At 36.4% G+C, this 17,525-nt stretch overlaps 1 protein-coding gene across 1 annotated transcript in view; it reads left to right on the forward strand.

Annotated features, from left to right (window-relative positions):
* IRAG2 (inositol 1,4,5-triphosphate receptor associated 2) overlaps positions 1 to 17,525 on the forward strand; it is a 168,538-nt gene that overhangs the window by 60,682 nt on the left and 90,331 nt on the right. The window contains exons 4-5 of the mRNA XM_077170322.1: positions 15,959 to 16,041; positions 16,134 to 16,212. Of these exons, the coding sequence (XP_077026437.1) occupies positions 15,959 to 16,041; positions 16,134 to 16,212 (162 nt within the window). The remainder of the gene's footprint in view (positions 1 to 15,958; positions 16,042 to 16,133; positions 16,213 to 17,525) is intronic.

Genomic DNA, 17,525 nt, shown 5'->3' on the forward strand with positions numbered 1-17,525 from the left:
AGCAGTTTAATTTGACAGCCAATAGCTGAATTGGTACTGGGCTGTGTCCTCTTCTGTACTTGGGGTGAAGGACTCACAAGGCCATCCCAGTCCACAGTAGCCCACCAAGCAGCACTGCTTGGTGCCATTTGCCTTCAACATGGGTGATGGCTGCCAGGAACTGGGACAAAATTACTCACAGTCTCTGACCATGGTTTCTCAGTTTCTTCAACTCTACTTCCCTGGATGCTGCACAGATTCTACCCTGGAGCTCCAGAACAGTTAGTTTGGACAGTTTCTCCTGGTGAACTCATTGCTTTTGGGAGAAGAGGGGCCCCAAAGCTCCTTCCCTATTCCTCCATTTTCCCAGAAGTCTAAGAATTTAGATTTAAAAAAAAATTTTTTTATCTTTTTTAATTATAAATTTTTTAACTTTTTGAAATTGTAAATACAGCATATATGCAAAAAAGCAATAAATTTCCAAATACATTTTAACAAGTAGTTATAGAACATATTTTAAAGTTTGATAAAGGTTACAGTTTCACAATTTTTAATTTTTTTCTTCTAACTGCTCCAAGACATTGGAGACCCGAAGAAATACCAGTATAATGATTCAGCAATCATACTCATTTGTCAGATGCTATCTTCTCTGTTATATTCCTCCATTTCTTTTTTGTGAAAAATAACATATATGCAAAAAAAGCAATAAATTTCAAAGTGCATTGCAGCAATTATTTGTAGAACAGATTTCAGAGTTTGGCATAATTATAATTCCACAATTTTAGGTTTTTAATTCTGGCTGTTCTAAGGTACTGTAGACTAAAAGATATATCAATATAATGATTCATTAATCTTACTCACTTGTTAAGCTCTACCTTCTCTGTATAACTCCACCATCACCTTTGATCTTTTTCCCACTCTTTATAGGTATTTGGCCTATGCCCATTCTAATTTTTTCATATTTGATGGTGCTGATGATAATAGGAGCTAGGTGGATGGAATTAGTTGATGTTCTGGAAAGGCTGGACTGTGTATTTCAGGAATTATCCGGTCCAGGGACCCATCTGGAGGTTGTAGGTTTCTGGAAAGTTACCCCAGTGCATGGAACCTTTGTAGAATCCTATATAATGCCCTAGGTGTTCTTTAGGATTGGCAGGAATGGCTTTGGTTGGGGCTTGGCAAGCTATAATAAGTAGCAGGGTCTAACTGAAGCTTGTGTAAGAGTGACCTCCATAGTAGCCTCTCAACTCTATCTGAATTCTCTCAGTCACTGATGCCTTATTTGTTACATTTCTTTTCTCCCTTTTGGTTAGGGTGGCATTGTTGATCCACAGTGCCAGGGCCAGGCTCATCTCTGAGAGTCATCTCCCACACCTTCCAGGGAGACTTTCATCCCTGGATGTCATGTCCCACATAGCAGACAGGGCAATGGTTTCACTTGCAGAGTTGGACTTAGAGAGAGGGAGGCCACATCTGAGCAACAAGAGATCGTCTAGAGGTAACCTTTAGGCATACCTATAGGTAGGCTAAGCTTCTCAGCTACATATATAAGCTTCACAAGAGCAGGCCTCAAGATCAAGCACTTGGCCTATTGATTTGGTGCCCCTAATGTTTGACACAGTACCTGAGAGTTTCCTGGTGGTAAAGTTTAATGGTTCCATACTTTTCTCCCATCCCTCCAGGGAGTTTGTCGATACTTTTTGATTCTCTGCTTAATATACTCTTGGATGTATCCATGTATTACACTAAACTATACAGGATTAAAGACTCTCATTCTTATTCTGGGCTCCCTGTGTTTGGATTGTTTAAATGATCTATCCAGACAGGTTGAGTTAGATTATGTGCTACAGAAAATTTAGATTTCGAACAAAATAAACCTTTCTTCTTTTGGTCTCAAAGAGTAGGTAAAGTTCTAAAATGCAGACAATGTTTTCCTTACTCCTGTATTCTGAATTAACTTAATCCTGACCTGGTTGACTTCATTCTTATCTCTAAATATCAGATTATACATATGTAAAACAGCCTCTCAAAACCAGAAATAACAATTACTTCTCTGGACTAAATGTGACTGCTATAAAAGCTTACAATCTAGGCCCCTTTTCTTGTAAGTATTTTCTAAATGAGATCATACACTATTTGCTTTTATGTTTCTGGCTTATTTTGCCTCACCAAATGTCCCACAGGTTCATTCATATCGTTACATGCCTCACAAATCCGTTTCTTTTCATAACAGTGCAATATTTGGTCATATGTATATACCATCATTTGCCAATCTACTTCTCAATCAAGGAAAGCAAGCCCTGGGTATATAAAAGACCTGACTGAAAGTGGGTTTCTCATATGTATTCTTTAAAAAGGAGGGAATACTAAAAAGAACTTGGAGCTACAGTGACCACAATGGGGGAGTTTTAGAGATGCACTTGAAAAAGAGGTTCTTCAACTCCACCAAGAAGTTGGGAGAAAGGGTATTTTTGGTTGATATTTAAAAGCTTCTAAAAGTATCATGATTCAAAAATAGCTTGTTTAGGGAAGTACAACCGTGGCTCAGTTGTAGAATTCTCACCTGTCATACTGGAGACCCGGGTTCGATTCCCAGTGCCTGCCCATGCAGGGGGAAAAAAAAAAAAAAAAGCCTGTTTAGCCTTTCCAGAACATCAGCTAGTTGCATCCCCTTATCCCATATTATTAACAGCCCCTTTCAATATGAAAAAGTTAGAATGGCCATAGCCCAAATACCCCTAAAGAGTGGGATAGAAAGATCAAAGGTGATGGTGGAGTTATACAGAGAAATCTGGCTTTAACAAATGAGTATGAGTGTTGAATAAATATATTGACATTTCTTTTAGTCTCCAATACCTCAGAAAAGCTAGACACAAAAACCTAAAATTGTGAATTGCAACATATACCAAACTCTGAAATCTGTTCTACAACTAATTGTTGCAATGCGCTTTGAAATCTATTGCTTTTTTGTGTATATGTTTTCACAAAAAAGAAAAAAAAAGGAGGAGTAAAATAGGGAAGTAGGATTTAACGCATGAATATGCCTGCTAAGTCAATATATTGATAATTCTTTTGTCCTCCAGTGTCTTGGAGCAGCTAGAACAAAAAATGAAAAATCGTGGAAGTGTAACCTATACCAGACTTTAAAATCTGTTGTATAACTGCTTGTTAAAATGTACTTGGAAAGTCATTACTTTTTTTGTAATAAAAAATATATGTTATTTTTTCACCATAAAAGAAGTTTGGGTGCACGAGTAGTTCAGTGGTTAGAATGCCTACCTTTCATGCAGGAGACCCACATTCAATTCCTGGACCATGCACCCCCAAAAAAGAAAAAAGTTAAAAAAAAAAAATAGCCTGTTTACCAGAAACACAAATAACCTTAATTAAAAAAAAAATTGAGGAAGGATAGAAGGCTAGATCTTTTATATAAACTAGTGAGTTTGGTATATCTGTGCTTTGATATTCTATGTTTGAGTCTGTTTTTCAGACTTTTGGCTGAACATTTTAAGCTGAAGTCCTCTATTTGTCTATTAATTTAATACAGTTAGTTAAAAGAAAAATGACTCTGTCTTCTAAGTTATCAGTGTTCAGTACAAAAAAGCATGCATTTTTTGAGGTGTTCTTCCTACATATATACAGGTTTACTGACCAAATAAGCTATTATTATATCTATTAGATATTTAAAATGATGAAAAAAAAGTGTTTGCATTTAACCAAAATGCATCATTATTCTGACAAGTTTTGTTTTGACAGTAATTGTGTTTTTTGTTTTTTGGCTTAAACAATGTGTATGAGCTTACAATCTAGGACCTTTTACAATGGCCTCAACCTATGCTGTCAACTTCAGTTCTCCAAGTTTATACATTACAGTTAGTCCATGTAAATGAGGCATAATATTTGTCTTTTTTTTTTCCCGACATTTCATTCAACATACTGCCCTCAAGGTTCACTCATCTAGTTGCATGCCTTACACTTTCATTCCTTCTTGCAGTCACTCAGTAGTCTACTGCATGTACACACCGCAGTTCCCCCTTCCATTCTTCAGTCAGTGTACCCTTAAGGCCACCTCCATCCATTGCAAATCACAAACATTGCTGCCATAAACACCAGTGTGCAAATGTCCAAATGTCCCCGCTTTGAGTTTGCAGGATCATATGACTACTCCAGCCCCCCACACTGCCCTCTAGAGGGGCTGCATCACTCAGCTTCCCTACCAGTTGGGAAAAGGTACATCTCTCTCACCACATTTTCTCTAGCATTTGTATCATTCATTTAATTTTTAAACAGTTTTATTCACACATCATACAATCCAACCTGAATAAAAAATCAGTGGTTCCTGGCATAATTACATAGCCATGCCTCCACCAACACAATCTATATTGGGGGGGGGGGGGGACATTTCCTTTTCTTCCACAAATAATTGCATTCCCCTCCTCCATATCCCCTGCTTATCGACATTTAGTTTGGCATATTGCCTTTGTTACATTCAATAGAAGCGTATTACAATGTTACTGTTCACTATAGACCCTAGCTTACCTTGATTTTTTTTCCTATGTATTATCCCATTTTCACCACCTTGCAATGTTGACATTTGTTTGTTCTCCCTAATGCAAAAAACATTCTTAAATTTGTACATTTAATCACCATCATTGTCCGATCTAGGCATTGCTGAGTTATACCATCTCAGTTTTTATCCTCTATCTTTCATTCTGATGTCACAGATGCCCCCAGCCCTTTTCCCTTAGCCATACTCACATTCAGCTTCATCCGATATACTTAGATTGTTGTGCTACCATCAGATAGTATTGTGAATTTCTGAATCTTTATGATCAGTCCTATTGCACAAAATGCCCAGTCTCTACCCTCTTTCTATCTCCTGATAGCCTGTGTTCTCTTTTTTAAATGAAATTTTATTGAGATATATTTACATACCATATAATTATCCAAAGTGTACAATCAGTGGTCCACAGTATCATCATATAGTTGTGCGTTCATTACCACGATCAATTTTTAAAAATATTTTTATAGGGAAATCTTCACACACATACCGTTCATCCATATTATACAATAAATGGCTCACAATATCATAACATATTTGTGTATTTTCATCACCATGATCATTTAGAACATTTGCATCATTCCAGAAAAAGAAATAAACAAAAGAAAAATCTCATGCATCCCATACTCTTTAACCCTCCCTCTCTTTGACCACTAGTATTGCAATCTACCCAATTTTTTTACCATTGTCTCTCTTATTGTTGATTTATTTTTCATCCTTATGTTTTTTTTAACTCATCTGTCCATACCCTGTATAAAAGAAGCATGAGATATAAGGTTTTCACAACCACATGGCCACATCGTAAATGCTGTATAGATATACAATCATCTTCAAGAACCAAGGCTACTGGAACATAGCTCAACAGTTCAGGAACTTCCCTCTAGTAGTTCCAATGTACCATAAACTGAAAAGGAATATCTACACAATGTATAGAATAACCTCCAGGATAACCTCCTGACTCTGTTTGAAATCTCTCAGCCACTGAAACTTTATTTCATTTTTCTCTCTCCCCTTTTGGTCAAGAAAGCTTTCTTAACCCCATGACGCCAGGTCCCAGCTGATTCTGGGAGTCCTGTCCTATGTTGCCAGGGAGATAACCCTGGAGTCAGCCCCATATGGTGGGGAATGGCAGTGAGTTCATCTGCTGAGTTGGCTTAGAGAGAGAGGGCACATCTGAGCAACAAAAGAAGTTCTCTGAGGGTGACTCTTAGGCATAATGATAAGTAGGCTTAGCTTCTCCACTGCAGGAAGAAATTTCATAGGGGCAAACCCCAGGATTGAGGGTTCTACCTACTTAATAGGTTATCCCCACCACTTGCAAGAATATCAAGAATTCCCGACATGGAGAAGTTTAATATTTCTTTGTTTCTCCCCAGTCCTCCAGAAAACTTTGCAAATACTTTTTTTTGTTCTCTGCCCATGTTACAGTAACCTGTACAAACAAACAAGATCTCATACCCTATTCAAGATTCCATGTACTTATATGGTGTTCAAATAAACTGACTATACAAGTTAAATTAGATAATGTGCTACCAAAAATATAAACTTTGCACCAAGTAAACATCTTTCCCTTTGGTCTCACATACAAGTTGAAGTTTTAAAATATGGACCATATCATCCTTTACCCTGTATTCTGATTTACCTTATTCCTATCCAGATCCACTTCATTTATATCTCTAGATGAAGTTTGGTCACTTTTTTTTAGCTTTTTTAACAGTTATTGAATGGGGTAATGCTGGATTTCATAGCTTCAGTGCTCTAACTCTGAGTCTTAGGAGTTACACCAATACCTGAAGTTTCAGGGAATGACCAGGTTATACAAAATAACTCAGTATCTCAGAATTTAGAAATAACACAACTCCTGAATAGATGTGACTGCTGTAAGAGCTGACACTCTAGGACCCTTTACAATAGGCCCCAACCTGAGACCCCATGCTCTAGACTGCGATTCTCTGAGTTTTTATCTTATAGTTAGTCCATATGAGTGAGGCATAATAATATTTGTCTTTTTGTTTCTGACATTTCATTCAATATCCTATCCTTAAGATTCATTCACCTCATTACATGCCTCGCAACTTCATTCCTTCTTGCAGCCACTCTGTAGTCCACTGCATATATATACCGCAGTTCCCCCTTCCATTCCTCAGTCACATCCTTAGCCATCCATCCATTGCAAATCAGGGACACAGCTGCCATAAACAATAGCATGTAAATGTCCAGTCACATCCCCACTCTTAGTCTCCATGCCCCCCACTCTCAGTTCTTAACCTGTGTTGTTAATTTTAACTCTCAAAGTTCATTCGAGTAATTGCGTTTTGTAGGATTTCAGCTTGAAGATAGTTTCCAAGATCATTTTGTTAACTTAAATATGTATGGTATATAGGAAGTTTTGTGTGTTTTTTTTTGTTGTTTTTTTTTTAACTAACAAGAAAAGTGAAATGTCTGGTTGTGGCAGAATGAGAATAAGGAATATATAGGATAAAACTGGAATTAATATAAAAAGTTTCCTTGCAGAAGAGGAATTTTATTTCTCAGGCCCAAAGTTAGGTGAGATTTGATGGGCTTATTTAAAAATTTTTAAGAACCTTAGTATCAAATAGTGTACTGATGCAAAACTAGAATTTGGCTTTTCCTATGTTGAAATGGCAAAGTTTTCTTGGATTATTGGTATGTTCTTAGTAAGAGGCTGCAAATCTTTTTCTTTTTTTTAAATGAATAATCACTGTAAAAGGCAGAGAGTCTATGTTTTATCAAAGTAGCTTTATTTTGACAGTTTCAGCCCAGCTCTTGAAGGGCTTGGGTTAGGGCAGCCCTAAGACCAAAGAACACGTCAGGCATGGAGTTAGGCATAAATTTTATTGGGACTTATAATCAGGGGAAGATTCTTTCCAGTGGTGGCTGGTTGGAAAATGGAATGGTTTGCAAAGGAGACAGGGGAGTACAAGGGATCGTAAGGGTTTAGGACAAGGGTGAGAAAGCAGAGTTTCAGCAGGGTCTCATGTCACAGGGGGTTGGAGGTTTGTTATCCACAGTAATCAAAGGAGAGAAATTTTAAGGGGGCATTTTAATGCTTTGTTTATGATACCATCTGTACATTCTCACCCCACTTTCCCCAGAAGATGTGATGACCTTTAACTTCTGTCTTGGTCATTATAGGTGGCTCTGTGCAGTAACTTATCCTCAATATGGAGGGGGGACCCGGGCTCTGGTTCTCCACAGGTGATTTTATCATGCCCTTAATTAAGAGAAACTAGTCTTCTCACTTTTGAAAAAATACTGGTTTTATTTTAAACAATCATGTTCTCTCCTAGATTTACTATTAAAAGCTTTTATTGTATTGAGAATACAATAAATGGAGAACCAAGTGTTGTTCTACAAAGACCCATAACTCTATTTAACCAAGTGTTCACACCTTCAGCAAGTTTAGACATTTGGCCTTCTCATATCAGACCCTAAATGTTACATATTTTTTACATTGCAATATGTCTTCCAGAAGGCCCCTGGAAAATCATGAAGGATTTGTTCTTTCACCTTGTAAAAAGAGAGGTAGGAGAAATGATTAGGTTTATTTTACATGTTATAAATTCCATGCGAGTGTTGTGGATTTAAAAGGAATTCTCTAGTTTTCTGTTGGTTATACTTACATCATAAGTATTGAAATACATAAATGTGTATGTATTTCAGAATTATATGATGTTTCTAGAGACTTGTCAGTGTTCTCATTGTCCATGATATATCCTGGTATTGCTCTGCCTAATATTAGACAACAGTATAATGTTGTTAAACATATTTTCAGTTATTCTTAAAAATGTGTCACATGTCACAGAAACAATCAGATTTCCTTCTCAATTACATTATCTTATAATAAATTCTCATTAAATATTTCACTTTTGTAGAACTAGTAAGTTAGCCCTGGCCATTCTTTTTCTTTTCTTTTTTTTTTTTTTTTTTTGTCTTAAGTCTTCTTTTTTTTTTTTTAGCATGGGCAGGCACCGGGAATCGAACCTGGGTCCTCGGGCATGGCAGGCAAGCACTCTTACCTGCTGAGCCACCGTGGCCCGCCCTTAAGTCTTTTTTAATCTGCCGATAGACTTTACTTTTTTATTTTTATTTTTATTATATTCTGATGCTTTCTTAAAACACTTGCAACCAACTAGAGGCCAGAGTGCTTCATCTTAAACTAAAAGGGACTGCAACAGAGGACAGTCTCAAAGATTCTGGGACCTTGGTTTCTTTCTTTCTTTCTTTTTTTTTTTTTTCCCACTATATGCCCCTTTATTTTTACATATTTGTATATGTTTGTGTAATATATACGACTACACATATTATTTAATTTAAAACTAAATTAGAATTTTAATTTAAAAATTAGTGAGGAAAACAGTCCTTTAAATTTCTAACCAAATACCACATTAGTAAGGTTTTGTTCTTTCCATAGATGAATAGTTGAACAAATGAATACATTTTAGTAGTGCAAGAGGAACAAGGAGGTTTGAGTTTCTCTTTTAAATTAATCAAACACCACCCACCACCTTCAAACTCTTGGCTGATGTGTGGTCTATATTAAACTCAAGTTCGGTTATTAATGCTAATGACCTTTTAATTAACAAGACAGTTTTATAGGACTGTTGTCAAATAATCCAGTGAATTTGTCAAACAAATCTATTTAGGTAGATGAATGAGAAATTTATGCATCACATCAAACTTTTCCCCCATTCCTCATTTGGTTATTAAATTCCATTTAATATAATGTTTTGGCATTTCATTTCCAGATGTTAAATCTGAAAATACTGCCAAGGATTTCAGTTCTTTGTGCCACATCTTTTAATGGCAGTGTTTATAGAGTAGGGAGGAGTAAGGAAACAAAGCAGTTATAGATTGGGGTCCCTGATTTCTAATGACATTGCTTGAAGAACTTGGAAACCATACCATAGGACTGAGGCAGAATTTCCAGAAATCCAGTGGAAAGCTTATGGGTTCATGAGATTTCTAATACAAGATTGAGAGGAAAAGAATTAATTACTTAGGAAGGAATGAATTGAAGAAGAACGATTATGGATTTTGTTTAGAATATTGCTGATGCTTTAATGTTCTATTTTCTAAATACAAAGAATTCCTTTTGCTTTTCCTTTAATTATCTATAGCTCAAAAAGCATTTATCTTTTCCCTGCTGATCCCCTAGAATTCAGAAACTCTTATAGAAATTCTTATTTTCATGAAAATTATAATTATTTTCATACATTCAATAAGAAAACAGGTCATAATTGGTGACACTGGCTATATAGCCTAAGCTTTGACTGGAACAAAGTCATAGTTGAAATCGATGCTCATTTAAGCAGATATGACCAATAAATAACCTACATTATTTTTAACTTTTTAAATTGTATAATATAACATATATATACAAAGCAAAGAAAAAAGAAGCAATAGTTTTCAAAGCACTCTTCAACAAATAGTTAGAGGACATAGCCCAGAGTTTGTCATGGGCTACCATGCCATTATCTCAGATTTTTCCTTCTAGCTGCTCCAGAAGGTTAGAAGGAATGACTATTTTTTTATCATCACAATTGACTTTTCCCCCTTTTTTTTATGAAAAATAACATATATATATATATATATAAATAAGCAATATATTTCAAAACACAGCACAACAATTAGTTGTAAAACAGATTTCAGAGTTTGGTATGGGTTACAATTTCACAATTTTAGGTATTTACTTCTAGATGTCTAAGATACCGAAGACTAAAAGAAATATCAGTATGATTCAGCAATCCTACTGATTTGTTAAACCCTACCTTTTCTGAACAACTCCACCATCATCTTTGAACTTTCTCCCACACTTTAGGGATAAGCTAAATATTTTAAGGCACCAAGTTAAAGTGTGTCATGATGTCAGTCAGGTTCAAACATTTCAATGGAAAAACCCACTTCCTGACCTATGTTCTTGTTGTGATAGAATATGGGGACAATTGTGGGCATTTTGGGTTTATGTTTCTAATTGTAATTATCAGTCTGTGTGTTTTTATTTCTTGTACAGATGGTGTTCAAGATTCTGTTCAAATTCCTTGTCATCCTTAAGACAGATGGCTGTTCTTAAGATAGCTAATCAAAAGGGAAAAGAGTTAGAAATGGGACTATCTCTAGTAGACAAAAAAAAAAAAAAGAAAAGAAAGAAAAAAGAAAAAATAGACATCCTGACTCAGAGGGTTCTAACTTTAATCCACTCAGCTGAGTAAGTAACTCCACTCCAAAGGTCTTAATATAGTTGAATATCCACCTAGCAAACCATGCTGCAATTAAAAAAAAAAAAAAAAGGGACCAAATCTATGACCACCCAACAAGACAGGAAATTAATGGTGGTGAATTGGTGTGTTTTAGTCAAATTTGCAATGAGATCCTTTGCAAAAATGACCTACAGGGGGTCTGTTAAATGGACTAAAATGGCTACCTGTAGTGAAGGTTGCCAGGAGCAACCCCCATCTGGGAAATGACAGGGACTTTGCAAAAATCAAAGCAACTGATCACAGGGAACTGACCTCCCAAGACTTGATAGAGGTGAAGTTTAAGCAACACTTATGAGTAATAAGCCAGCTTTGGTCCAGTAGAGATTGCCTACCTGAAATGGATAAGTATATTCTACTAACCAATGTACATATGTTCTCCATTGTTTAAGAGCCTCCTATGTAATGAGAAACTTAAATGTCAACCAGTCTTTGTAACTTCCCACTTGGAAATTCTCTGAATTTCCTTATAAGTGGCTTTGGCCAAATGGCTAATGAGACTCTCATTCCTGGTTTGAGATCTCCCTGCTGGAGCAGTTTCTCTTTCAAGTGCGCTGCCACTCAGAACTCTGGGACCCTGAATTCAGATGTCATGAATGGCAGATGCCTCAAGCTGGAATTGCATTAGGTGGGCCTGTGAGAAGGACCCTGAGGAGCATTAGAAGACAAAGGGAAAAGTAGAGACAGCCAGTAGACTTTAGAGGGCGTAAGGAGAGATGAGGGCCTGTTCTCTCACTTAGTGCTTTTCCTTTGCTGCCATTGACCTTTCACGTTGTTCTTAATAGGACAGCATCATCCTTAAGGAAAAGTTTGTCAGTCCTGACACATTTCTCCTCAGATAATGCTTTGCCATCTCTGGTGGCTATCAGAAGTTAGAATGCATTTTTTTTCTTTCATATTTTTATTGAAAAATCTTTACATACATACATTCTATACATGGTATACAATCAATGGCTCACAGTATCATTACATGGTTGTATATACATCACCATCATCATTTTTTAGAACATTTGCATCACTCCAGAAAAAAAAGAAAAAAACTCATACATACTGTACCCCTTAACCCTCCCTCTCATTGACCACTAGTATGAAATTCATTCTTTTTTTTTTTACATGGGCAGGCACTGGGAATCAAACCCGGGTCCTCTGGCATGGCAGACGAGCATTCTTGCCTGCTGAGCCACCATGGCCCGCCCTGAAATGCATTCTTGATGGGAAACTTTGCTGACCTAAGTTTGTATCTAAACAAACACATTTAAAGTGCATTAAATGTAAAACTTCACGTTCTTTTGTGAAATTGGCCTTCCTCTTTGCTCATTCCCAAGATAATCTGTTTCCTTGCTGGTAGTTGCATATAAAAAATTAAACCTTTGTGGGATGCATCTCCAGCTTCTCACAGAAGGAAAAGCAAGCAGGAGGCAGTATGCTTATGGAAATGAAGAAACTGTGTGTTCTCAAGACTGAAATAAGTGAACAATTTAGATATAATAGATTTCCTCCTAGTTTTCCTCTGAAATCAATATGTAATAATAATTATTGGACATTTTAATGATCAGAAAGTTATAGTATCATAAGGAGCTATTTTAACAACATTGTACAAAGAATTAACAGTATATTTCAACTCAGATAAATATCCAACCTTTTTCTTTCTTTTTTTCTCCTGATTATTTGAAGATGTTCATATAAGTAACCTGGGAAGGTACAAGGGAGTTTTTACATTCAATGCATCTGTGCTGGTTTGAAATTATGTACCCCAGAAAAGCCATGTTTCCTTTCCTAATCCAATCCTGTGGAGCCAGATCTATTGTTTAGGGTGGAAATCTTTCAGTAGATTGTTTCCATGGAGACTGACCCACACACTCAAAAGGTGTGAGCTTTTGATTGGATTGTTTCCATGGAGATGTGACACACATAATTGTGGGTGTGACTTTTAGATTAGATGGTGATGTGACTGCGCCCATTCAAGGTGAGACGTGATTAGATTATCAGAGTCCTGTAGAAGAGGAAACATTTAGGAGAAAGCTCAGAGCTGACACAGAGACGTTTGGAGATGCAGAAAGAAAACACCCCCAGGAAGCTGTTTGAAACCAGAAGCCAAAGGACCAGCAGGTAGCAGCCACATACCTTCCCAGCTGACAGAGGTGTCCCACACCATCAGCCTTCCTTGAGTCAAGAAATCTTTCCCTGGATGTCTTAGTTTGGAATTTTTATGGCCTTAAAAGAACTGTAAACTTACGACTTAAATTCTCTTTTTAAAAGCTGTTCCATTTTGGTATATCGCATTCTGGTAGCATTAGCAAACCCAAACAGTATTTATTATATTTATAATTATATTTCAAGGATGCTTTCAACTGCTCTGAACCATCAACACAAAATCATATAACACTGATTCTCAATTACCTTCAACCATCAGTTGAAGACAGTGTGAGATTGAGCCCTATTTGTGCTGATTCTTCAGAAATAGTACATACACTTTACACTACATGGATAGATTTGCCTCATGTCTTTCCTTGCCTGTTGCTTAACCCTGTTCAGATGCAGACAGAAGAGCGATGCCGCAACAACTATGGGATGTGAAATCCTAGTATTCTTGATGGAATCATACAAAAAGGAAGAATGCCAATATCGGATTTTCCAAGAGACTAAAAGCATCTGAAGACTGTTATTCATGCTGATCACACTCTCTTGGAGAGACAATGATTAAAAGGGGAAATTGTTAAATGAATTAGTGAGGGTCTGGAGGCAACTTGTCCATGTTTCCAAAGCAAAGGCCAATTTATCTGTGCATGACCAAAGTAAAAGCTATTGTCTGTTCATGTTGAAATTGCCCATACATGCCTAAGACTGTGAGACAAGGTATCTGGGGCTCTTCTTGCACAACTGCTAGGATGATCTAATATTCTTTGAAACTGAGCCTTCATTTCCCTGAAACCAGGATTTCTTGGAAACGGGGGTTGGAGGGTAGAGAGAGAAGGTGGGAGTTGTGGGGTAGATAGCCAATAATTTTCGTCAGCAGCCCGTTAGCATTCCATCCCCTTATAAATTTTGCTTTCCTTACTTTGTTTATTTGTTTAACCAATCATATTTTTCCTTGTGTAACCTCATTGTATTGACTATATAAGCTGTTTCTTTCTCAGGAAAAACAGAGCTTTTTAGTCTAGGCATTGCAGATCTCCCAATTTGCATATTGTCTCCTTTTGATAAATAAGTGGCCTCTCTTTTCTAAATTCTTAAAATTTGTCTTTTAACTGACAGAGTGAGCTCCCTTTGAAGATCTGTGGGGCTGTGCAGTGAGCATAATTTAAAGGCCTAGGATATAGGGAGGATAAAGAGAAAAAGAAAGAATAATGGGATAGAAAAGGGAAGGATGGAGAGGAGATTGCCACCCATCATCTCAGGTACCCTTCTGTAGATGCTAAAGAACTGTACCTTTTTTCATAGGAAGGCTAATAACTGTGCCTCTTTCTCAGTTACTGGGTCTCCAGCTTTCAGCTGATATATGCTAGAAATTTGATTATAGAAAATCTCAAGCCTAGTGCGTGGCATATATTGCTAGATTTCTGGTAGCGTTGGAATGTAAGGAAATATAACAGAATATTATTTGGCATGCAATGGTTAATCATGAAGGCAAGAGAATATATGAAAACATTTAATCCCACCAGTAATCAAATATATACAAATAAAGAAGGCATACCATATTTGTCTATCAGTATGGCAAAAGTTTTAAAAGTAAGACTCTATCCCATTTGCCAGGGAGGTAGAGAACTTACCCCTTCTACGCATTGGTAGCAGTTCAAATTGGTGCAGTTTTTTTTTCCACGAGCAGTTTAGGAATGTGTATCAAAACCCTTAAAAATATCCCTTTGACCTAGTAATATAGCTTCAAGAAAGATGGCCAACCATATGCTCTAATATATATGTACTAGGTAGCTTACAAGAGTAATAAATAGGAGCAACCTAAATATTTAAAATAGGGGCTTGAGCAAATAAACTATAGTACTGCCATATACTGGAATACTTAACAGACATTCAAAATTATAATTAAGTAAATATTTGACAGAAGAAATATTATGTGTTTATTTCAAAAATAGGTTATAGATCTGTATATGTAGTATAATCCCATTTTTGTTAAGAAATAAAAATATGCATAGGAAAATATTGGGAAGAATATATGCCAAAATGTTCATTGTGATTTTTTTCTGCATGGTGGTTTTAATACTTTCTTCTCTTTCTTGTGACTTTTTCTGAAATATGTAAGTTTAATTGCATAATAAAAAATTAATAATCCATTTATAAAACAGAGTGAAGAATGAGAAAAACTCTTATTGTTATAGCCCATAGAAAGGAAAAGGAAAAATATGGCAGGTATAACTATAAAATAGAAGAGCAGAAACTCAAACATGGTGATAAGTGCAGAAATAAGAATAGTAAAGATGCTGTGTGGATTTCTTTGCTCAGCCACCTTCCCACAGACATCGCACATGAAAAGGAGCAAGATGTAAGTACAGATTTAGAGAATGTTGTGGCTGCTCCAAAGAGATAATCTAAGGATTTGGCTTTTAGAAAGATTAAGTAACAGAATTCAAAATCATAGTATATGTTTTGAAAAGAAACGGTTGGTTTTGATAAGTCTATTTTGGGGTTAGAGCTAGGGAAACACAATTAGCCTAAGTTCAGTTTGTTTCTCCAAGGGAAAGGGAAAATTGTAACACCATTAACATACCCAAAAGGACTGGTTGTCTGTGCCTTTTCCTCCCAATCCTTTAAGTCCTACAATCTTGCTACCTCTGCGTGTCACCACTCATCACCCCAAACTACGGTGACTTCCTAATTCACTGAGATTTCCTGTCCCCTAATCATATGCTGTTTTACATCACTCACTACCTGTTTTTGGATGCATGCTTTCCTTTTCATAATAGAGTAAACATTTATGGAAGGTGGGGATAAAATCTTCTATTTCATTTCTATCACCCTAGCTACCTGGGACAGTGTTAGACCCCAAATAGTTACTCAGTGAAAGCATGGTTTAAAATTCAGGGAGAAATACCTGTATAGGGAAGTACAGAGTACATCTGGAAACTGAGCTAAGTTTTGGTCTGGCAAAGAATCTGAGCTTGTTGGTTTTATTTTTTGATTGTAGGGAAGGAATGAATAGTGGATTAAGCAGCAGCATCGACAACTCTGTTTTTGAGCAGTGGCACAGCATTAAATCAGGTGAAACATGTTCATACGTGTTTTTTCAGGATTGTTCTGACAAACCACTTAAGGTATGGAGAAAATAATTTTTTCATAAAACTGTCTTGTATATGTTTCAGTTCAAATGACGACAGATATAACAGATTCTGCATCAGGGAGCTTCAAGTCTTTAGGTGGAGACATATCCAAAGGAAACTTGTGAGTATTATTATTCGCAATACTTTCTGAAGTGCCTCAACTTTTCACTTTTCTTATTTATTTCAGAGATCTACATATTTTGCTTATGATAAAGACACTTGCATTTGGCTCGCTTTTTTTTTGCAGTAGAGCTAAAATAATTTATTCTTAAATTTTTAACTTCTATACCATCTGCATTAGAACTGGCTTCAATAAGAGCACAAATTATTGTTAGACTGATAATCTGAAGTTAATAGGTTCTCACTCATGAAACCCTTTTCCTTCATTGGCTTAATATGTTTTCTATAGAATATAAAATTTTATATTTTATAGAATATAAAATTTATAGATCATAAAATTATAGAATATATAAAACATATCGAATATAAAAATTTTTTTGAGCATTAATTTTTTTTTTTTTTAACATGGGCAGGCACCAGGACTCAAACCCAGGTCTCCGACATGGCAGGCGAGACCTCTGCCACTGAGCCACCGTTGCCTGCCCTAGAATATAAATTTTTATAGTATATAAATTCCATTTGAAGTGGGGTTATGATATTGACCTTACATTCACCTTGAGATTATTTTTAAAGTACTTGTTTAACATGTTTTTTGGACATGAGTGAGAAAAGCTATTTTCCACTAAATGTGTGAGTGTTAGATATTAAGGAGAAGTGATTCTGCCTCTCCTTTAATTATCTTTGCCACTTCAGGTTTATCCACCAGAAAAAGGTAGAGAAGGAAACTGTGCCAAACCTCCTGCTAAGCGTTGGGATGAGACAACAAAGAGGAAGAGAAGACCTGGGACCCCGTGAAATGCACAGTCCAGACTTATAAGGGTTTATGATCTAATGTTGGGTGCAAGAAGGACGCTCACAAACATTAGCTGGCTGTATAAAATCTCATAAGAAAGAATCCTAATTCATGAGCTGCAGGCTATAAATATAAAACCTAGGGAATGTTTCCTGGTTAAAGGCCTATTAAAAACTGCCCAAATCCCTTTATTGAAAGATTAGCGTATCGATTTATTTCTGGGTCTTCCACAAACCAGGCAGAAGTAGGAGCCCTTCCCTGGAGAAGAAGGCAGGTGTTGGAAGTAAAGTGAGAAGGAATAAAGAAAAGCCATGGAAGTTGATTCCACAACTGGCAAATGCAGAACACCTGGCAATTTGGGGGAAAATCTTTGACATTGCTGTATAAGTGCTGGAATAAATACTTACTGTATAAATGAGTGTTGTTTATGATAGTGGAGGAGAGCAAACTGGAAGGTCTCTCAAGAGAATATTTACGATTGTCTGGGCTTAACCACATGCTTTATTTTGACTGGAGGGGGT

The sequence above is a fragment of the Tamandua tetradactyla genome, chromosome 7 (assembly GCF_023851605.1).
Source record: "Tamandua tetradactyla isolate mTamTet1 chromosome 7, mTamTet1.pri, whole genome shotgun sequence".
Taxonomy (NCBI): Eukaryota; Metazoa; Chordata; class Mammalia; order Pilosa; family Myrmecophagidae; genus Tamandua; species Tamandua tetradactyla.